Source organism: Limtongia smithiae, assembly GCF_038497785.1.
Source record: "Limtongia smithiae strain NRRL Y-17922 unplaced genomic scaffold V1518scaffold_9, whole genome shotgun sequence".
NCBI lineage: Eukaryota > Fungi > Ascomycota > Lipomycetes > Lipomycetales > Lipomycetaceae > Limtongia > Limtongia smithiae.
The window spans coordinates 203,253-222,461 of NW_027117630.1; the positions used below are offsets into that span (position 1 = coordinate 203,253).

Consider the following 19,209-nt stretch of genomic DNA (forward strand, 5'->3'; position numbering starts at 1 on the left):
CGCTGCTGCGCCCCGTAGGTGAGGACTTGATTTCTGCACTGCATACATGCATGATATACCCAAAACACTGTTCTATTTCTGACCACATTTTGCGCTGCCCCTTTAACCAGCAGCGGCAGCGAGAGTCGGGTTGCCGGTCTGGAAGCGGTGTGGCGTCGGGCCACGAGGACTACGCGTCCGCCGCGACCACCGCGCGTCGCGGAAACTAACGCGTTCCGCGAGCCTCTGTCGTCGTCGCGAGCCTATTTTCGGCGGCCCACGATTGACTTTGCGCACGGCCGCGTCTTTTCTGTGCTCCTTCTGTCAAGCGGCCGTGATTCTGCGGGCAGTGGTCAGGCGTCGAGCTCGGCGCGGTGATGATACCCAGCGGCCACGACGACCACCACCTTAGCCCTGTGCGCACTCGCCCATATATACCCCCGCTGCCCCCCTTCTCTTCTGCTCTAGACTTCTCGTCTTCTGTCCTTTTCGACTTTTACTATCATACTTTCTTCTGATCCCACGTCAGCGATGTCCAACAAGTTCCAGGAACTCAAGAGCAAGATCACCGGGTAGGCTCTCTCTGATCTTTCCCTCTCTGTGCGCGATCTACCACGCTAACAATCTCAGTCACCACCCCGAGTCTACAGACTCCGATACCTACGACGCCGCTTCCTCTACCCGCTCTGGCCAGGCCTACCGCGGCAGCAACCCCAGTACCGCGACCGGCGGTAGTGGCGGCCGTCCCGCTGACATGCAGCAAACCTCCCAATATGCCGGCACCCAGCATCGTGGCGACTCGGAGCTCTCTGGTTCCGATCCCGCACAGATGCAGCAGACCTCCCAGTACGGCTCGCGCGACGCGACTTTCCAGTCTGGCTCCGTGCGTCAGCAAGGTGCCACTACCGGCCAGGATCTCCCTGCCTACGCCGTCGGTGGCGCGGGTACCACTGGATCCACTCGCTCCGCGCAGGGATTCGGTGGTAGCGCCGTGAGCGATGAACCCATGGGCATGGGCAAGCAGGGCTTAGGCCAGGACACCCAGAGCCAGCAGCAGCAGCGCGGCTTTGATTCCTCTACTCAGTCCTCGCAGCAGTCCCGCCGCGCCCAGGACTCCTCCATCGGTTCCGGTCGCCGCCAGCAGCAGCAGTCGTCCACTCAGTCCACCCGTGGCGCGTCCGAGTACTCCGCCGCCAGAGACGCTGATGAGTATGGTTCCCAAGCCCAACGCGGGTCGCAGCCACGCTCCATGGTCGACGAGGCAGAGAACTTTATCGACTCTCATGGCCGTTCGCGCCAGCAGCAGCAGAGCGGCAACCTCGGCGAGCAGATGGGCTCCACCGCGCGCCAGTCTGCGCAGACCACCTCCGAGCAGGGCGAGTCTTTCCTCGACAAGGCCAAGCGCGCCGTCTCCTAAGCGACTATGCGCGTGAACTTGTGACGTGATATTACTAACCCTGGAGGAAACTGTACAGATATTGTGAGCTATGGGATTTGGTGTCAAAGGTTTAAGCTACGGGCTTCGCTTGTGTCTTTAGGGTCAAAAATATTACCAGGGAATCTCTATTATCTTCTCGTAGTTATATACTCCATGCCCTTGACTACAAATACAGATCGTAAGTTACACATAGATACAGAATATACCGCTTACGCCTTGATCCTGACATTCTCTAATCCCGCTGTCGCTAATGCTTTAGGCGTCTGCCGTCGTATGCGTGCATTCAGCCTACGACTTGGAATAGTCCGCAGCGGCGCGGGCAAGGGTGCAGACAGAGATGGTACTTCCTTCTTCGCGCATACCTTCTTCCTAGCTGTCTCTGGCAGCGACGGCGGCACCTGCACTGAAACAACACCAGTTCGACCACCGCGCAATAGAGCCCGTACCGCGAACGCAGCCTTTCGACTAGCTCTCTCCGGCGACGTCGGCGGTGTGACCATGAACGGCACTGGCATCACAACCTTGTTAATCTCTTTTGTATACCTCTCCTTCGGCGTCGTCGCCGCACCCGTAGACCGCTTCTTACTTGACGTGCCCGGAATTGCCGCTTGACGCAAAAACAGCGTACTCTGCCGGGCGCGTAAATCTTCAACCCACGCATCGCAGTCCGCAATAATCTGAAAATCTACGACTCCGCCGCTCCACGCGCTGACTGGAGTCAATGGGGTTTGATTGACCACGACCACAAGCCCGCCGTTTGCGTGCACAGCTTTTGCGACCGAGCGGACGAGGCGGCGGATACCGACGACTTTGAGAGAAGTGCCTGCGACGATGAGCAGGTCCGGGCACGCGCGGAGGTCTGTGGTGATGCAGCGGCCTATGGAGTCGCCGTCGGGGTGGTCTTCGCCGTAGAGAACGATATTGGGCTGCTCTGTTAGAGACGTGTGCAAAGAGACGCATTGTACGACGTACCCTGAGAAGTCCGACGCCAGGACAACGCTTTCCTTGACTTGTCCGCTCCTCCGCTAAACACTGTTAGTCCACCGCACTGAATCCGCTCAAAACATGCACTCACCCTTATCTAAACATTCCGAACACGTAGGAATTTGCCCGGCATCCAATATCTGGGCGTGCTCCTCCGTCCACGCTGTGCGGGAGCAGCATAGGGTGCACTTCAGCTCGTGAATATCCCCATGCAGCTGCACAACCGCCTCGCCCGCCTTCCCGCCATCCACACCCACCCGCAAATCCGTTTGCCGTTCCAGACCGTCGATGTTTTGCGTATAGCACCGCAACAGCTTGTTTTTCTCGTACAGGAGCTTAATAAGCCGATGCACCGCTGTCGCGTGCGCGCATAATATACACGCGCGTAGTCGTGCCATGAACGTGCAGAACACGGATGTTGATTGTGGGTTGGAGAAGAGCACCGCGTCGAAGAGGTCCGCGCCGCGTATCACCGCGTCGGGGTATTCTCTTTTTACCATGTTATACAAGCCATTGTCGCTCCGGAAGTCCTTTGCATGTCAGTATCATATATTGTAAAAATTTAAATGCGACAATTGACTCACCGGAATGCCCGCGTTGCATGATATACCCGCGCCTGTGACGAACACTATCCTCCGTGCCCGCGCGACCGCGCGCGCAATTTGATCGAGCTGTGTACCTGTCTCAGCATTGTCGGACGCGTGGGCGAGATGTAAAACCGTCGGCGTATCAGTATTTGGTGACGACAAGGTTGAATGCGGTTTCGGCATGGCGAGCGGTTGAGGCGTGGGGGAGCGAAGGGAAGTTGAGGGCGTGTTTGTTTTGTTTGTGGTGCGGCGTCCGGCACCACCCGAGAGTCGCGATGCCCTCATCATCTTCTTGCCCTGGCTTTCCAGGCGAATGCAGTAGGAAACACATTTTCCGTACTATACTTTTTTAATATCATGATAGTGCGGACTCAGAGGTATCTACATCGACATGCAACGGATGCCTTCGCGTCAGATTACTTGCTGATGTGTGTTGTTCTCATCACGCCGATATTTCACCACAATGGTCCAACTAGCGCAAATCTGTCCAATCAACTGGGAAATACTGGTATAAAACGTGTCCAAGACACTGGATTACGCGTATAAACAGATATTCAGGCAGTTGTATACCGACCTGGCTCGCCCGATATCGTCAAAGATTGAGTCTGGCAATATCATTTCGAAGTCGCAGCCAGAATCTATCGCCCACTTTCCATATTGTGCTTCAAGTCCGCCCACTCCTAGGGTCTTGGAACGCCGCCGGCCTGTCGCAAATACGCACCACCCTTAATAGTTCTTCGACCATGCGAATCGACGTCTGGCGACACAGCACGCTTCTTCAGCTCAGGGGGCACTGGCTGGCTCAGGGGCTCGCGCTACCGAGCGGTAGCCGGGTAAACCCCGCCATTTCGCGTATGCGCGCATGACGCATAACACACGCTTGCACGGCTTGCAAGATCCGAACCAGGCAATCGCTCATCTATTTGCTTGCACTTCCATCCTCGTTTGAACAAAGCAAAACGATTTTGATACCTTCTAACATGGCATGGCGTTGCTCCGCAGCAAGCAACAGTGGCTTGATCGACAACCTCGCCAGCGCACACCTGCTTACGACGCCACGACTGATCAGCGCGTTCAAGGCCATCGACCGTGGCTGCTTTTCGCCCCGGCGTCCATACGATGATGCTCCGCAAGCGCTTGGTTTTGGCGCGACCATCTCAGCGCCGCATATGCACGCGGCTGCCGCGGAGTCGTTGGCGGCGTTTTTGGTGCCTGGAGCAAAAGTGCTCGATATCGGGTCCGGATCGGGATATCTTGTGGCCGTGTTTGCCAAGCTTGTGGTGCAGGGTGATGATGAGGAGAGGGGGAAGGTATTTGGGGTTGAACATATACGGGAGTTGAATGAGGCGGCGCGGGAACGGTTTACAGCTGCGCTTGGAGAGGATGGTGAGCGGATGCTTGCGGATGGCGATGTTGTGTTCCGTACCGGCGATGGGCGATATGGATGGCCCGGCGAGCAATTTGACGCGATTCAGTACGTCCCCTTATTTCTTGTTCGTCAAATCCTGCCTGGCTGACAACACAGCATCGGCGCGGCGATACCCACAGTCACAGACGCGTTGCTCGCGCAACTCAAATCCCCTGGCAAAATGTTCGTCCCGGTAGGCTCGCCAGACGAGTCACAATACATCTACGAAATCACGAAGGATAGCGCTGGCAATGTCACACGCGAGCAAAAGTTCGGCGTGTCATACGTGCCGCTTGCGGACTCGCATTACTACTACGCCCGCGGATCGACCATTGTGCCGCTTACAAGGACATCTGATGTGGGTTTATAGTGTTGACGCCAAGATCATATTCTTAAACGCCTCGCCGATGTATACAAACATACATTATGCGCCACACGTCAAACACAGTATAAAACATTACTTCACCCAGTCAAGCGTACAGCATATATGAAAACAGACTGTAAAAAATCATAGCGCCGCCATCGTGTTGTCGTGCTCGATGCCCGGCGTCACGCTAGAGATGAATTTGAGGAAAATGATGAGGTATTGGTCCACCCGGATCGTCTGTTCGGTGTCTGCAGCAGCGCCGGCAGCGTCTTTGTCGGCGCTTTCGGTTGTAAGCTCTTCCCACTCCTCTGTATCGAGTCCAAGACCCTCCATGCCGGCCATCAAATCCTCCTGTCCCAGCCGTGCGCGTTCTTGTTCTTGCTGCGCAGCTCTAATCCGCCGCTGTCGTGCATCCGCGCGCGCGATAAGCATCTTCATCACCGACGCGTGGCGACAAGGGTGTATCGAGACCATCGTTGTATGCTCCAGGAACGGCGACGTCTCGATTGTGACCGTACGGTCTTTGTATTCGGACACGATGTCTTCGAACATCTGTGTCGGCGTAAGCGGGCCGCCGGATGCGTTGAAACCGGAGAGGTACATCTTTGGCACGCGGTACGAAGTCGAGTAGGCTATATACAGGTTGTACGAGCGGTCCGGCATCGCCGCTATTGCAGCGCGGCTAGGGTTCGTTGCGGACCGTGATGATGACGAGGGCGGTAGATATCCTGATTCTTCAAGATCGCGCTCCTCCATGTCGTTATCGTCGTCATCGTCGTCCATCTCATCGATATCCAAAATCTCATCATCGCTCTTCTGTTCGTCCTCGTGCGCGGCGCAGTTGCCGACCGTCGTCGCCTTGGTTCCAGTTGGAGTCGGACCACTCTTTGACCGCGATGCGTGCGATTTATACGAGATGGTCCAGCCGTCCTCGTCATCGGCCTCATCGCTCGCAGGATCGTCGTCGCCACCGGCGCCACCACTACCGACGCCGTACGCACCGGCGCTTGCTTGCGCGCGTGCGTGCGAGGGTACGTGTTTCGTCACGAGAAACTGCTTGTCCGCCGGTAAGAAGTCACGTCGTTTTGACGGCGACGCGGCGGACCTGTGAGCGGTTTGTACGCGTTAGCTAGTGACTTGGGAGCGTTGACGGGCATTGTGTACTCACCACGACCATGTGGGGAATTTGTACACAAGAAAGTCACCGGCAGCGACAAATTCCTCCGGTGTGATCTCACCGGTCTCAGTGAAGGTCGAGACGTGGGAGACCGGAGAGAGGTACTCGCGGAGCGATGAGAACGTGGAATGCAGGCGCAGCATTTGCAACTTGCGGGAAGCGCACTTGGACCGCGGTGGGTGAGCTAAAAGGCAGAAGGCGTCGATGCCTGCGCAAAGGCGCTTGTCGTCGGCGTATGCAAGCTAGATTGCGGAGCCGGTCGAGGTGGTGGAGCTGCTGCGCGAAACGGTGATGGGAAAGGCGAAGGGGATCTGGAGGTTCACACCGAATCGGTACAAGATGAGCTGGAATCGTCGAGGACACCAGACAATGCCCTAGCCCTATGAGCGAGCACCAACTAAGTCGCCCACAACACGCCAGAAGTGCGAGTATACAATTGAAATGATATTTAAAGTCCTACCTTTAACAGTAACACTCGTAGAACACATTAGCAACGGGTGCAGCAGGGGAGGTGTCGTATCGCGATCAGAATGGCAGTGACATGTTTGAGTTGTCCGGAAACCTTGTGGGCGCTTACTATTAAGGTTTCTACAGCCAAGTTTTTGGAACCCAAGTACATTTTGACTTTCCAAGCGTCCGGGTCCTTCGTATATATATGACCCGTTGGGAGTTTATCTTCCACAGCAAACTTCTAGCCGGGTCCATTACGCCGCACCCCGGGTCATGGCCTGGAAGCCCCTGAACAGAGATCGTCATCAACAACACGTTCAATTTCACAGTGCAAAGTGCCGATTTTCCCCCTCTACGACAATGCCTCCTCGCAGACGCAAAGCAGCGGCGGCTACTGAGAGCACTCACTCAGTGAGTGATGTTCCATCAGTTGTGACTTCTGCCATAGCCGGCTCTACACCCAGAGATCCACAAGATCGACTAGAGCAACCGCCGCCGCCCACACCCGACGAGCAATCCGCTGACACAAGCAAGACTGGCAAGCGCCATCAACATTCGCGACGGCATCGGATGAGCAGTTTCCTGAAACGACAGCCTGTGTTTATACTTGGTGCATTGTTTGGAATCGTGATTGCATGGTACTTCGCGTCGACACAGCAGCTCGTCTCACTAGACTCGCTTGGGGACATCAACCTCGACGCGATCTCGGAGTTCATGGAGGACATGCGTGGACGGCTGCCGATCGGAATTTTGAAGGATGTGTCGGACATATCGAATGAAGAGCAGAGTAAACCCAAGACCGAGGCGTTTGTAGTCGGAAAGCAGATGTACAACGAGGGTCTGCGTGCAAAGTTTCCGGTGGTTATGGTTCCCGGTGTGATATCCACGGGTCTCGAGTCGTGGAGTGTTATTGACACGAAGGAGTGCAACTGCGAGAGCTACTTCCGCAAGCGGTTGTGGGTATGTTAGCCACGGCTAGTGTGGGGTACAATACTGACACATCACAGGGCAGCTGGAACATGCTTCGCGCGATGCTTCTCGACAAGAATTGCTGGCTTGTAAGTACGAATGAAACTAATTCTGATGTACAGATTACTAAAAATTCAGAAACACATCATGCTTGATCCCGAAACAGGACTTGATCCGCCTGGGTACAAGCTACGAGCAGCGGAAGGCTTAGACGCCGCTGACTTTTTTATCACGGGATACTGGATCTGGAATAAGATACTCGAAAACCTCGCTGTGATCTCGTATGATACGAATATGATGTACTCGGCCGCGTATGACTGGCGGTTGTCCTACATGGACCTTGAACGTCGCGACGGCTACTTCTCCAAGCTGAAGCTCATTGTCGAGGACAACAAGCGCCGGTACGGCGAGAAGACCGTGTTCGTGTCACACAGTATGGGCTCGCAGGTGCTGTTTTTCTTCCTGAAGTGGGTGGAGGCCTCCGGCCCGCGTTTCGGAAATGGCGGCAAGTCGTGGGTAAACGACCATATTGAGGCTTTTGTGGACATTGCGGGGTCGTCTCTGGGCACGCCCAAAGCGATCGTTGCGCTGCTGAGTGGAGAGATGCGCGACACTGTGCAGCTGAATGCGATCGCTGTGTACGGTCTTGAGAAGTTTTTTTCGCGTGCCGAGCGTGCGCTGATGCTGCGATCGTTCCCGGGTATCGCGAGCATGTTGCCCAAGGGCGGTGAGGACGTGTGGGGCAGTCTCACGATGGCGCCAGACGACATTGAGAGCAAGAACAAGACGGAGGATTCGGTCAGTTTCGGCAATTTTATCCAGTTCCGGGAGACGCTGTCGGCGTTGTCGGCCAACAATCTAACAATCCCGGCGAGCATCGAGTACCTGTTTTCGCAATCGCCACCATGGTTCACAGACCGCGTAATGGAGAGCTACAGTTTTGGCCTCGCCAAGACGCGGGCACAGGTTGAGGCGAATGAGGATATCCCGCAGAAGTGGGCGAACCCACTCGAAGTCGCATTACCATTCGCGCCAGACTTGAAGATCTACTGTCTGTACGGCGTGGGCAAGGCGACGGAGCGCGCGTATATATACCAGGAGGAAGTGGACAAGCAGGTTGTAAAGCTGAACGTGTCGATCGCCCGCGCGAGCATGGCGGACCCGGTCGTCATGGGCGAGGGCGATGGTACGGTATCGCTGATGACGCACGCGCTGTGTCACCGGTGGCGGGACGAGAACAGCAAGCTGAACCCGGCGGGCTCGCGCGTAACGATCGTGGAGATGTTGCATGAGCCCGAGCGGTTTGATGTGCGGGGCGGCGCGAAGACGGCGGACCATGTGGATATCCTGGGACGCACGGAGCTGAACGAGATGGTGCTCAAAATCGCGGCGGGCAAGGGTGACACTATTGAGGACCGCATGGTGAGCAGACTGGCGGAATACGCCGCCAAGATAGACCTGGGAGAAAACTAGACGGGAAGTACTAGCATCGTTAAGGGGATGGTTGTGTGTATTATATCTGTACAATTTCTAGTTGAGCTTAAAGCGTGGGTTGATGGTGCCGATGGGGAATGTGCTCAGGCCTGCGGGCTTCGCGTCGGTGCCAGCGCGGAATTTTGCGAGGATTTCGTCGGAGTGCATGTTTTTGATGTCGAGCGCGAGCGGTGGCCGGTCGCCGAACTCGACGAGTAGCTCAGCGGGGACGGCCTCTTGCGCATCGCGGGATTCTGGTTCTGGTGCGCGAATGACTTCGATGAGTGCATGGGGATTGTGAAACTGGATGGAGGGGAGGCATTCACGCCAGAATTTCCTGGAGAGGTTGTTAATGGCGGGGCCCCGTGGTACGGAGGTGGAGAGCAGCGTACCGTGCACCCATGTGGCCGAAGGAGTTCTTCGTCTTGAAAGAGAGCTTGATGTTCGTGACGGCGGTAGGAAGTATCAGCGCAGCCCTGCCGAGAGCAATGCTCTCCAGGCGCTTGGTCTGGTAGAGTATACGGCTTTTCATTATGGTGGTTCTCGGTCAGTCGAAGTTCGAGGCTGCTTTGAGTCGTGAAGACCCGGAGCTCATCACGTGGCTTAACTTTTGCAAGCGTGCAGTGGCGTGGAGGCTGTGCCCTAACCCTGACGCCTGGGCTCGTCGGCGGGCTTCGCCGTCCTTGTTGCCCCATCAGCAACCACCACTTCACCACTCATCACTACTGCCATCGCGATGTCGCCCAACTCACCGCGCACGTCCGTCATCGGCATGCCGCGCCGCCAGCAGCAGTACTCGCGGGTATGTGTGTCCTCGTCTTCGTTGGTGTCATATGCGCAGAATGCTGACGCCATTTCATAGCTTCCGCGTAATCCCTCCGTTACAGAATCTACCCTCGCCACCGCGTCCTCTGCATCCGCTGCACCCCGCGCATCCCTCGAGTCTCTAGCCACATCAGGCTTTTCTGTCGCTGTTACGTCTGCTGCGGGTGCCATTCCCGCCTCGCCGCCTCCTTCCTTCCGCTCCACCGCTTCTTACATGCCGATCCAGCCAGACGACCCCCTCGCGCGGTCATTCGACATGCCCGAGAACGACGACGATATGACTAGCGATGCCGAGGATGATTACTTTTACCGACACTCTGCGCGTACTGCAGCTGCTGCTCTTGGTTCTGCGTCCACTGCTGCTCATGACAGCCACGAGGGTGTGCGTCTGCTTGACACTGGTGCTGCCAGCAGTAGTAGCAACGCTGGCTCCTCGTCATCTTCCTCCCCTGCATCGTCCTCCTCTTCCACTGCATCCGCATCGTCGTCGTCCTCTTCCGCCGGTGTCGCCTCGCATGCCAACATGAACGATGGCGTGTTTGCCAATATCATGGCCAAGCCCGAGGCCGCCGCCGAGAAGCCCACGGATGAGAACCCGCCTTCCTATGAGGAGGCCGCAGCTGACGCCACGCCGCCATACTGGGAGACCACGATACTCGCGCCTGGGATGTCCTCCGACGATGTCTATATCGACGGCTTGCCCGTCGGCAGCGTGTTCAACTTTGCGTGGAACATGCTTATATCCACGTCCTTCCAATTTGTCGGTTTCTTGCTCACGTACTTGCTGCACACCACGCACGCGGCCAAGAATGGCTCGCGCGCCGGTCTCGGTGTCACTCTTATCCAGTACGGCGTGTACATGCACTCTACCCCCAGCAGCGATTCGTCATCCTCTGGCTCAACTGTGACCGCCGATGCCGCCACAGTGGCCGCCGCGGCCTCTGTCAGCCCAAACTCGTACGAATTCCAGTCTTCCTCTGCGTCTGGTTCCAAGGCGAACGGCACCGGTGGTCATGGCGGCTCTGATGACGGACCCGAGTGGCTCTCGTACGCGCTCATCATCTGCGGTTTTTTCCTGCTCGTCAAGTCACTTGTCAACTTTCAGCGCGTGCGCAAGATGGAACAAGTCATCCTGCGCGGTCCCAACGGTGCTGCCGCTACCACAGCAGTTGCGGAGATTGCGACTGTCACGGAGGACGACGATGAGCTCCCTCCCGGCGCCGTCGTCGAGACTGTTTAGTTGATTTTCTCTCGGTCATCTTTTTTTTTGTTTTGGTTTGCTACTTATATTTGTTAGTACTTTTTTATTGATTCAGCAAGCAATGTATGGGTTTTGTTAAATTTTTTTGGTTTACTGTATTTGCTCTGTTAGTTGCATAGGAGCGTGTTGTATTTTTCTTTAAAGTTTTTCTATTCTTTTGAGTAGAACGGCGGTGTCAAGGGAAGATAGAGGCTAGTTTAAATAAACTACGTGTTACCTTTTTAGACAATTTTCCAGTAAGATACAGGGTTATCATAATCTACAGCAGTACAGTACAAACCCAACACAATATCATGGCAAGTAGTTACCATTCGAAGCTTGGACAATGGCGGTGCTGCGCTTGGCGTCGATGAAGAGGTCCTCGGCTTCTTCGACGTCAGCAACGGAGATCTCTTCCCGGCCACTGGCGCGGGCGAGGATGGCGGCGGGGGCGAGCAGCTGGAGCGCGTAGCGCAGAGAGGTCTGTGAGCCGTTTTGGGCAAGCTTGTCGAGGGCGGCATCGGCGACGGCGATACCCTCGATTATTTTGCGTTTTTCAACAATCATGCGTATTTCCGAGGTGGTGTATGGGAGGGTGCGGACAATGAGGAGGCGGTCGACGAGGTCGGGGGGTACACCGTGGGGGGCGACGATGTCTTCCGTGCCGCGGATGGTGGCCATGCCGCGGTTGGAGGCGAGGACGACAACGGGGGAGATCGCGCTCTCGAGCGCCCGGTTGAGGTACGTGAAGCACTCAATGTCTAGCATGTGGACTTCGTCGATGAAGAGCACGCCGGGGACGAGCTCGGCGACGCCTTGCTCGATGTACTTGTTGACGACCTTGTTGATCTCGGTGCGAAGTTTGTCGGTGATCTCAGTCTTTTTGGGCTTGACGAGCTGACCTATCATGGACATGATATCCTGGCCGCCCTGTGGGCGCGCGTTGGCGGAGTCGAGGTCGTGCAGGGTGACGTCCTGGACGATCTCCTTGCGCTTGTGCACGTCGCCCTTGGGGAGGGGAACGTATTCCTCTGCCTCCAGGTCGAACTCAGTCGCATAAGCGTCAGAACGACCTACTCGTTTGACCGCGCCGGTGTTGGCTTCAATGTAGATGATATCGCCGACCGTGACTCGCTCCTTTTGAATGCTCTCATATATACTCGGGTCGAGACGGAGCTGCTTTGTGCCTTTGAACGACTTAAGCCCGACTACGACGTGCGAGATTGTCTTGCCGTACCCACCAAGCGGGTTCTCAGCCTCCTCGGGTGTGAGCTCGGTGACCTCACCTTCGTAGACTTCCTTTGTTTCCTTTACGCGCAGCCCGATCGCGCGCCGGAAGTTCTCCATCAAAGCCTCGGTCTTTTTAACCTCGGTCGAGAAGATCTCGCTGCCGGTAATGGGACAGAATGGCACTTTGGGACCGAGCTCCTGCGCGATCGCAAGCGCAAGCGCTGTCTTGCCGGTGCCGGGGCCGCCCGCGAGCAGAATCGCGCGACCGGACATCTTCTTCGCCTTAATCATGTCAACAATGATCCCGCATGCCTATGTATGTCAGCCCTGCCCCCGCCCATAGCCCTTTCAATCTCTCCAAACTCACCTCGCGCGCGTTCTGCTGGCCAATAAACCCGCCGTCGCTGCGTGTCGCCATGCCTCTCTCGTCGAGCCCGAGACCCTTGATGTGGGTGTGCGCTGCTGTCCGGTTCTCGCGCCCGCCGCCGGGTGACTTTGTTTCTGTGACCTTGACCATTTCGAGGTCGTGCTTTGTGTGCTGCGCGACGATGGCCGGGGTGGTGAGGGAAAGCGGTGATGATGAAGCGTAAAATGGACGTGAGCGAAGAAGTTCGCTCGTTCTCCCAGCTTCACGGTCCTGAATTAGACGAAGTCTGTTACCACCGCAATGGCCGCCCGCGAGCACTGGCGCGGACGACTGCAGGGTGCGTGTTCTTAGACTTTTGTTCTAGCTCTTATTCACTAACTCTGGGTAGAGCTACACACGGCGCCGCTGACGGCATCGCCAGAAGCACGCGCAGCAGCTGAGACCGCGATCCGCACCGCACTGGCACAGCACCCACCCCGTCGCGACGGCTCGCTACACCCCGCTGTACCACGGCCCGCACAAGATCCAGAACGCCTGTGGACACCAGCCACGAAAAGTGCAGTAGAGGCCGTCATACAGGACGGCGTTGGCGCGTTGCGTGGTGTGGATTTGACTCGTTATACGGCTATCGATTTCGATGCCGAGAATGACGAGAACGAGGAGGGCAACGGGGACAGAGACGAAGCTATGAGCAAGGAAAATCTACGACGCGCGTATGTCGCGCTTGCTTATTCACAGATCCGAAAGGATAACCTCGACCTGCTGAGTCTACTCGGGCGAAACCAGTGGCTAAGGAGCAACGACGGCGTCGAGCAGGACTTGCAGATGCTTGAGCGTAAGGTACTGCAAGCCGAGCGGGAAGCAGCTGCTGTCGCGCGGTCAGAAATAGGAATGTAAAATAGGTGCTCACTTGTGTAATCTTACATTTTTAACGGAAAATAATCACTATCTACAGTTACATGAAAAACCCTCTGAAGAACAATAAAATCCAAGAATAAGCACGCCTTTTGTGTGTGATTTTTACGCATCGGAATCGGACTCGTCGACGTCATCGACGCCGTTCGCGTCGTGCATCTCGTCGTCCTCATCTTCTCCGTCGTCTTCCTCCGCTTCGTCGTCGACAAGGTCGTCGATGTCGTCATCGTCATCGCTTGAATCCTCGTCGATGTCATCGTCATCGTCATCGTCATCGTCATCATCGTCACCTTCATCGTCTGCAATCTCGTCCGCCTCACCGACTATGTATCCCTCACCGTCGAGTACAACTTCCTCATCGCCATCGGCGCCTTCGACATACTCCAGACCAGCAGCAACGACATCGTCCTCGCCTTCGTGCACTGCGACCTCGCGACGCAGTTGCAGCTGAGCATTGAGCATGTCCAGCCGCCCCTGTAATGCAAGTAGCCGATTCAGCACGCCGGCATGCCGCGAGAGGGTCGAATGTAGGGAAGATAAAGTGGTAAATAGGTTGGGCTGCGAGACGAGGTATCCGCCGTGGCAGACCATAACCCACCGTATCCAGACGGCAAGCTGTGCCGCGCGTTTTGGCGAGCGCGCGATCTTTTCGGCGACACGCTCAAGGAGAACCGCTGCGAGGGTGGCATCGAGCCGATAGACAGTCTGCATGATGACCTTGGTGTCGTTGGCGGAGAGGCAAGTCTCAAACAGCGCGCTGTCGTTGGTACGAAGGGACTGTGTGAGAATTGTCGAGAGAGTGCCAACAGTGGGCACGGTAGAGAGCTGTTGTTGTGATGAGGGTGCGGTGGTCTTTGTGATTCCTGCATTCGTGGACTTGCCGTTCGGAGTACTATTCGACGAGGAGCCGGTTGTGGCAGCAGCAGCCGCGGCAGCGTTCAGTGACGCAACACGATCTGCGAGTGCAATCTCGTCGGCATCAGCAGCGTCGTCGTCGTCAGCGGACTCGCCATCGTCTTCGCTTGCATCAAGCATGTCGATGTCTTTTGTGCTTGCGCCAGAGGAGATTTTACTCTGGCCGTCGCTATACGCGGCGAGCTACTACAGTTAGCAGCAATAATCGACACAAAAACAAGAAAATCACACCTTTATGCTCGAGGCGGTCGTCTTGACGACGGGCGTCGCCGACTTCGGCCTCATTATTAGTGTTCCCGGTATTTTGACGGAGCAGACTGCCGGAGCGCGATACGCGCGCACGGCGGATTAGAGGAGCTGAAGACTGTCTTGTTAGGAGATATTAATGACAAGCCCGGCGGCAGGTGAGAAGTGTGCTCTTCTGTCGCCAAGGGAGGTGTGGATGGTAGTGGAGTGCGTGGAGGTGTGCCTGGATCTTGCGGTTGTCCTCGTCGTTCCCGGCAGTGGGAATTTTTTTTGCGGCTGGGACATTGGTACGGAGCCCTTGGAGGGTATTATTACGTGACAACATCCAGAGTCACGAGACGACAGCGCGTCGAGAAACCTTAACGTGACGCGTCGACGCGAGAGAGCGCGTGCGGCGGTACGCGCGGCACCGCGCTTCTTTCCTCGTCTTCTTCACACGCCCACATCCTCTTTTCCACGTATGCCTCGCTCTCCTCCTTAAAGTCTACACAATGCCCAGACGATCTTCGCCCTCACGGCGCACACAATACCGCTCTCGTCGCGCTAGCGTCGTCGCTTGGGCTCGCTCGCCGTTTTCCTTCCTCGCCGCGTGCCTCCCCGCATCCTCATCGTCACGGTCATCGTCAGCGTCAGCGACAGCGTCGTCGACAGGCAGACGGATGGGAACCCCGCGACCAGTGTCGACAGCCATCGCGGCAACAACGATATCATCCTACCGCAGCAGCAGCCATCTTCCGTGTCGCTCGCATGGCAACGTCTCCTCGCTAGCGGCTCCAGCTCCGCAGCAGAACTCACAATCACGCCCCATGTCCCACGCCTCGCTCCGTGTGCTTCGTCTACCGCAATATGATACCGACAAACCTGCACATCTGTCACCGCTCTTGCAGAAGTCGCCCGTTGCCTCGCTGTCGCCATTGCCGTCGCCTGAGATCGCAACCGAGAAGTCTCCTGCAGCCCCATCGCAGCAACAGGTCGTGAAACGCGAGCGCCCCGTCAGCACGCCGCCCACGCACACACCGCCACCACTCCCTCCTCGGGCTGCAGGTAGGGCGAATGCACTTGGCATCGATGTGCCCATCGTGCTCGAGCAGTATGATCTCTTCGCTGACAGCGCTGTCAACATGCAAGCTCTCGAATGCGATGCCGCGCCTGTTCAGGCTGTGTCTCGCGCCGGAGAGCTCACGGCGCGTAAATCGCGGTATGTTCTGAGCATCGCAGAAGGGCGACCGGCAGTAGGTGCGGCCTTGGCGGCAAAACCTGTAACAAGTAACCCGGGGACGGAGCAGGGTGGGTGTGTACAGGACGTCGCGACGCACACAACGGTGGTGATCTCACGACCGAGCATACTTAGCGACGTCACTAATACTGCCGGGAGCGGCACCCCGAATGTCAGTCGGCGCAGCTCAAAGATTGTCAATCGGCGCATTAGCCTGCAGATTCCGAACGATGTCATTGTAAGTTGCTTGCAGTCGTGCGCTATATATTTACATGCTAACTTACAGTCTGCTATTGACGATGCGGCGTGCACATTGCTGCACCAAGTCGATGGTACTTTCTCCTTCCCGCCGTCGATCGCGGCAATCGAAACATACTTGTTCTCACACAAGCCAGAGGCGGCTGTGCACTTTATGCGCCACGATGAGGAGCGCGCGGGGCGCATGTACAACTCAGACTTGCTGCGTCTGATCACGCAGCGGCTCGCTGTGCAGCAGCAGCGGTTTCTCGACGACATGTACACATCGCATGACGCCATGTGCCGGCGCGACGGACGCGACGTGCACGAGACGGAGTGCGACACAGTGTGCTTTGCCATGCATCTGTACGGCAAATATACGACTCGCGAGAGACTGGAACTTGCTGCGCTGGCTGCTGCCCACGAGGACGAGGATGAGGAGGAAGTGAATGCAAGCGCAACGGCCGCGGTGACGGAGTACCTGCGCACCGGCAACTTGAGCGAGCAGAAGCGCGATCTGCGCTATCTGCAATACGCCGCGCTATGGCGGCACATCGCGGAGGAGAGCGATCTCGAAGGCCCACATACCGCCGCGGCATGGTGGGCACTCGCGGAATTGCGATTCCGGGTGATGAAGGCGCGCTTGCGGCATTCCGGTATCGACGAGACGAACCGCTTCTTGCAAGGGATTCTCGAAATGGACTAAGGTAGAGAGGGAGGGGACGGCTTCCGGAGTAGAGCATGATTTCAGAACCCGGAGATGCATTTATTTTACGATTTTACGACTTTTTGACGACCACAGTTGGGTATAGATGTTTGGCTACGAAGTATAGGATCTTGGTTGGTGATAACGATTAAGTAGTGTGGAGATTGCCAATTTAGAGGGATGTGGAGAGACGGTTGGGACTGGAGTGCGGCGATAACGGGACCGAATGAAAGTGCATGCGCTGTGCCCCTGAAGCTAGCTGTGATGGGCGTAGCTCTAACGTTGCTGGCCTTCCGCTCCATCACGCGTTCCACGAATATCGACAGCACCAACACGGAGCTTCACTTCATGATCCTTTCAGCCAGCGTGCTCTGCGCGTAGTCAAGTTCTTTTTGATGCCTTCTCAGCGCTTGGCACCGCCATCGTCTGCCTTCCGGCGCGTACTCTTGATCCTCGCCGGATCCCTGGTTGCTTGTCCCCGTACGTCTCGCGCGCTCCCGCGCTCCCGCCTGATATATGCAATTGAGATCTGCTGACGGAAGCAGTGCTATACTGCGCCTATTTTGATTACCGCCGTCGCCACAGTCGCTCATTTCGACGAACTATCCGAAGCACTGCCCGACGACACGCGCGCGCGGAACTGCGCAAGCTGCAGCGACGGTACACGGGATTGCTGGAAGCGCGGCTTGCACGGATATACACAGATGTGCCGACAATGACACCGCCGCTGGCTACGGAGCGGAGGGCGCGGAAGCAACGACAACGGTTGATTTTCCAACAGGGGAGTCCGGTCGCAACGCAATTCATACTTGCGAGTATTGCCAGTGCGGAGGAGCATTGCACGCATGGTGGGTTTAACTGCGTGCTGGTAGATAGAGGTATTTTGTAGCTGATGCTGTGGCTAGGTCGGTACGAGGACGCTGCGCTCGACTATTACATGGCGCTGTGCGTGTATCCAACACCAGAGGATTTGCTGTCATCTGCAGTGCAGGACGATGTGAGTAATTATACATGTTTAATATGCAAAACTACAGAAGCTAACAGGACAGAACGTGGACCGGATATTACGGCAACTTATACAAATACGGCCGCTGGACTGGCAGGACTAGACTTTGCATGTGCATTCATAAGAGTAGGGGATGGGGAGTGGCTATAGACATTATTTATCTGCTACCTATATTTCTGTGCATGTCCTTCCTCACGCCTTGCTCTTGCCCTCGCCCGGTGCGAGCACACGCACTGCGATTCCGCAAGTATCCGCGCCTGTTCCTGCGGCATCGCCGTCGCGCCCGAGATCCACGTCACCTCCGTACGCGACTGCGAGCATGCTTCCAGAGATATCAAACTCGAGCGCCTGCACGGCGCCAGGCATTGCGGGATACTGCCGCAGGCGTTTGCGGGCGCGGTAGTCCCAGAAGCATACTAACGCATCACTACCACCGGAGACGAAAGTACCGAAGGTCGGGTGGAAGGAAAGTGCGTTGACAGGGTATACGGTGTCGTGGGCGGGGGTTGTTGCGCGGTGGCATTTGAATGCGTATTTCTGGGTTTGCGCGGCGGGGGTGGGATCGAAGAAGTCGACGGCTATGCGGCCCTCAATTGATGATGATGCGTATCCTGCGGCTGTTAGCACGCTGCACGCGCAACGCAAATGGGAGCTACACACACCCTCGCCAGTGAGTATACACCGCACTGTCCGCGTCATATACTTCAAACTACTTTCGCGGCGCTGGAACGGCTCCGCCATGTTTCGCAGGTCGTAAACGAACACCGCCCGCGCTGCCATGCCGACCACGAGCATGTACCCGTCACGGGTCGCATCCATCGAGAATACCTTGTGCGGTAGGCTGATGTCCGCGCGAGTTGCGTGCGTACGCGTGTCGTGTACGTGTAAGGTGCGGTCCCAGGAGCCGGTGACAACCGCGTTGGTGTAGTCGTGTTGAACTATGGACGTGATAGCGCTTGCATGTATATGTAGTGCATCGGCGTCCGTGGTTTCGTGACATTCAAGGTCGACCCTGACCACAGAGTAAGCAAAATACTCCATCATCTCTGCAAAATTATAGGACAACATGCATTCGCAGCACGCCATCGACGCCACCGATATACGCTCGCCGGCCGTCGCGGTCCCATGTGCAATCGAGAATCGGTTGCTCTGTGTCGAAGCGCGTGAGCAAGCTGCCGTTGCCATGTGAAGATCCCGCAACGTCGTAGAGACGTAGACTTGAATCCCATGAGCTCGCAAGAAGAAAACTAGAGTGACGCGCGCTGGGACTGAAGCGGAGTGATGATATGATGTCGCTTGGCGCGTCGGCGAGGTAGTCTGTTCGGTCAGTGGCGGAGCTTATCATGAAGACGCAAAAGAAACTCACATTGTGCAGACATTGCTGTGGAGATGTGGGGGAGAAATGGGAACCGCTGGATGTAATGGAGACGGGGAGGAAAGAAGAAGCAGAGCGCTGTGTTTGTTGACGGGTTCC

At 56.5% G+C, this 19,209-nt stretch overlaps 13 protein-coding genes across 13 annotated transcripts; 7 read left to right on the forward strand and 6 right to left on the reverse strand.

The window, feature by feature from the left end:
* The first annotated feature begins 25 nt into the window (after nucleotides 1-25).
* On the forward strand, nucleotides 26-1,615 carry V1518DRAFT_419452 (uncharacterized protein). The gene is made up of 2 exons (XM_066904765.1): nucleotides 26-551; nucleotides 610-1,615. The coding sequence occupies exons 1-2, from the start codon at nucleotides 511-513 to the stop codon at nucleotides 1,394-1,396; spliced, it is 828 nt and encodes a 275-aa protein (XP_066758405.1). The 5' UTR covers nucleotides 26-510; the 3' UTR covers nucleotides 1,397-1,615.
* V1518DRAFT_419454 (DHS-like NAD/FAD-binding domain-containing protein) lies at nucleotides 1,529-3,238 on the reverse strand. The gene is made up of 4 exons (XM_066904766.1): nucleotides 2,986-3,238; nucleotides 2,493-2,931; nucleotides 2,390-2,442; nucleotides 1,529-2,343 (listed from the first exon to the last, which is right to left on the reverse strand). The coding sequence occupies exons 1-4, from the start codon at nucleotides 3,169-3,171 to the stop codon at nucleotides 1,627-1,629; spliced, it is 1,395 nt and encodes a 464-aa protein (XP_066758406.1). The 5' UTR covers nucleotides 3,172-3,238; the 3' UTR covers nucleotides 1,529-1,626.
* Nucleotides 3,239-3,869: 631 nt separating this feature from the next.
* Nucleotides 3,870-4,904, forward strand: V1518DRAFT_419457 (protein-L-isoaspartate O-methyltransferase). Its single transcript, XM_066904767.1, has 2 exons — nucleotides 3,870-4,462; nucleotides 4,514-4,904. The coding sequence occupies exons 1-2, from the start codon at nucleotides 3,969-3,971 to the stop codon at nucleotides 4,764-4,766; spliced, it is 747 nt and encodes a 248-aa protein (XP_066758407.1). The 5' UTR covers nucleotides 3,870-3,968; the 3' UTR covers nucleotides 4,767-4,904.
* Nucleotides 4,667-6,462, reverse strand: V1518DRAFT_419459 (autophagocytosis associated protein). Its single transcript, XM_066904768.1, has 2 exons — nucleotides 5,932-6,462; nucleotides 4,667-5,868 (listed from the first exon to the last, which is right to left on the reverse strand). Exons 1-2 carry the CDS (start codon nucleotides 6,081-6,083, stop codon nucleotides 4,905-4,907), a joined length of 1,116 nt encoding a protein of 371 aa, XP_066758408.1. The 5' UTR covers nucleotides 6,084-6,462; the 3' UTR covers nucleotides 4,667-4,904.
* A 243-nt stretch (nucleotides 6,463-6,705) lies between these two features.
* Nucleotides 6,706-8,910, forward strand: V1518DRAFT_419461 (Lecithin:cholesterol acyltransferase-domain-containing protein). Its single transcript, XM_066904769.1, has 3 exons — nucleotides 6,706-7,350; nucleotides 7,398-7,448; nucleotides 7,498-8,910. The coding sequence occupies exons 1-3, from the start codon at nucleotides 6,751-6,753 to the stop codon at nucleotides 8,830-8,832; spliced, it is 1,986 nt and encodes a 661-aa protein (XP_066758409.1). The 5' UTR covers nucleotides 6,706-6,750; the 3' UTR covers nucleotides 8,833-8,910.
* On the reverse strand, nucleotides 8,856-9,393 carry V1518DRAFT_419463 (mitochondrial 54S ribosomal protein mL61). The gene is made up of 2 exons (XM_066904770.1): nucleotides 9,225-9,393; nucleotides 8,856-9,169 (listed from the first exon to the last, which is right to left on the reverse strand). The coding sequence occupies exons 1-2, from the start codon at nucleotides 9,362-9,364 to the stop codon at nucleotides 8,890-8,892; spliced, it is 420 nt and encodes a 139-aa protein (XP_066758410.1). The 5' UTR covers nucleotides 9,365-9,393; the 3' UTR covers nucleotides 8,856-8,889.
* Nucleotides 9,394-9,516: 123 nt separating this feature from the next.
* Nucleotides 9,517-11,142, forward strand: V1518DRAFT_419464 (uncharacterized protein). Its single transcript, XM_066904771.1, has 2 exons — nucleotides 9,517-9,634; nucleotides 9,695-11,142. The coding sequence occupies exons 1-2, from the start codon at nucleotides 9,569-9,571 to the stop codon at nucleotides 10,895-10,897; spliced, it is 1,269 nt and encodes a 422-aa protein (XP_066758411.1). The 5' UTR covers nucleotides 9,517-9,568; the 3' UTR covers nucleotides 10,898-11,142.
* On the reverse strand, nucleotides 11,054-12,912 carry V1518DRAFT_331122 (TIP49 C-terminus-domain-containing protein). The gene is made up of 2 exons (XM_066901168.1): nucleotides 12,495-12,912; nucleotides 11,054-12,439 (listed from the first exon to the last, which is right to left on the reverse strand). Exons 1-2 carry the CDS (start codon nucleotides 12,642-12,644, stop codon nucleotides 11,210-11,212), a joined length of 1,380 nt encoding a protein of 459 aa, XP_066758412.1. The 5' UTR covers nucleotides 12,645-12,912; the 3' UTR covers nucleotides 11,054-11,209.
* V1518DRAFT_419467 (uncharacterized protein) lies at nucleotides 12,768-13,470 on the forward strand. Its single transcript, XM_066904772.1, has 2 exons — nucleotides 12,768-12,831; nucleotides 12,883-13,470. Exons 1-2 carry the CDS (start codon nucleotides 12,795-12,797, stop codon nucleotides 13,389-13,391), a joined length of 546 nt encoding a protein of 181 aa, XP_066758413.1. The 5' UTR covers nucleotides 12,768-12,794; the 3' UTR covers nucleotides 13,392-13,470.
* Nucleotides 13,399-14,841, reverse strand: V1518DRAFT_419469 (Dip2/Utp12 family-domain-containing protein). Its single transcript, XM_066904773.1, has 2 exons — nucleotides 14,556-14,841; nucleotides 13,399-14,507 (listed from the first exon to the last, which is right to left on the reverse strand). Exons 1-2 carry the CDS (start codon nucleotides 14,607-14,609, stop codon nucleotides 13,515-13,517), a joined length of 1,047 nt encoding a protein of 348 aa, XP_066758414.1. The 5' UTR covers nucleotides 14,610-14,841; the 3' UTR covers nucleotides 13,399-13,514.
* An 850-nt stretch (nucleotides 14,842-15,691) lies between these two features.
* V1518DRAFT_375561 (uncharacterized protein) lies at nucleotides 15,692-16,729 on the forward strand (the record flags this gene model as incomplete). The annotated part of the gene is made up of 2 exons (XM_066901510.1): nucleotides 15,692-16,024; nucleotides 16,073-16,729. The coding sequence occupies 2 exons, from the start codon at nucleotides 15,692-15,694 to the stop codon at nucleotides 16,727-16,729; spliced, it is 990 nt and encodes a 329-aa protein (XP_066758415.1).
* Nucleotides 16,730-16,847: 118 nt separating this feature from the next.
* V1518DRAFT_331286 (uncharacterized protein) lies at nucleotides 16,848-17,883 on the forward strand. Its single transcript, XM_066901169.1, has 4 exons — nucleotides 16,848-17,209; nucleotides 17,275-17,577; nucleotides 17,635-17,726; nucleotides 17,779-17,883. Exons 1-4 carry the CDS (start codon nucleotides 16,966-16,968, stop codon nucleotides 17,836-17,838), a joined length of 699 nt encoding a protein of 232 aa, XP_066758416.1. The 5' UTR covers nucleotides 16,848-16,965; the 3' UTR covers nucleotides 17,839-17,883.
* On the reverse strand, nucleotides 17,766-19,168 carry V1518DRAFT_419475 (WD40-repeat-containing domain protein). The gene is made up of 4 exons (XM_066904774.1): nucleotides 19,102-19,168; nucleotides 18,806-19,052; nucleotides 18,398-18,747; nucleotides 17,766-18,346 (listed from the first exon to the last, which is right to left on the reverse strand). Exons 1-4 carry the CDS (start codon nucleotides 19,112-19,114, stop codon nucleotides 17,928-17,930), a joined length of 1,029 nt encoding a protein of 342 aa, XP_066758417.1. The 5' UTR covers nucleotides 19,115-19,168; the 3' UTR covers nucleotides 17,766-17,927.
* Nucleotides 19,169-19,209: the final 41 nt, after the last annotated feature.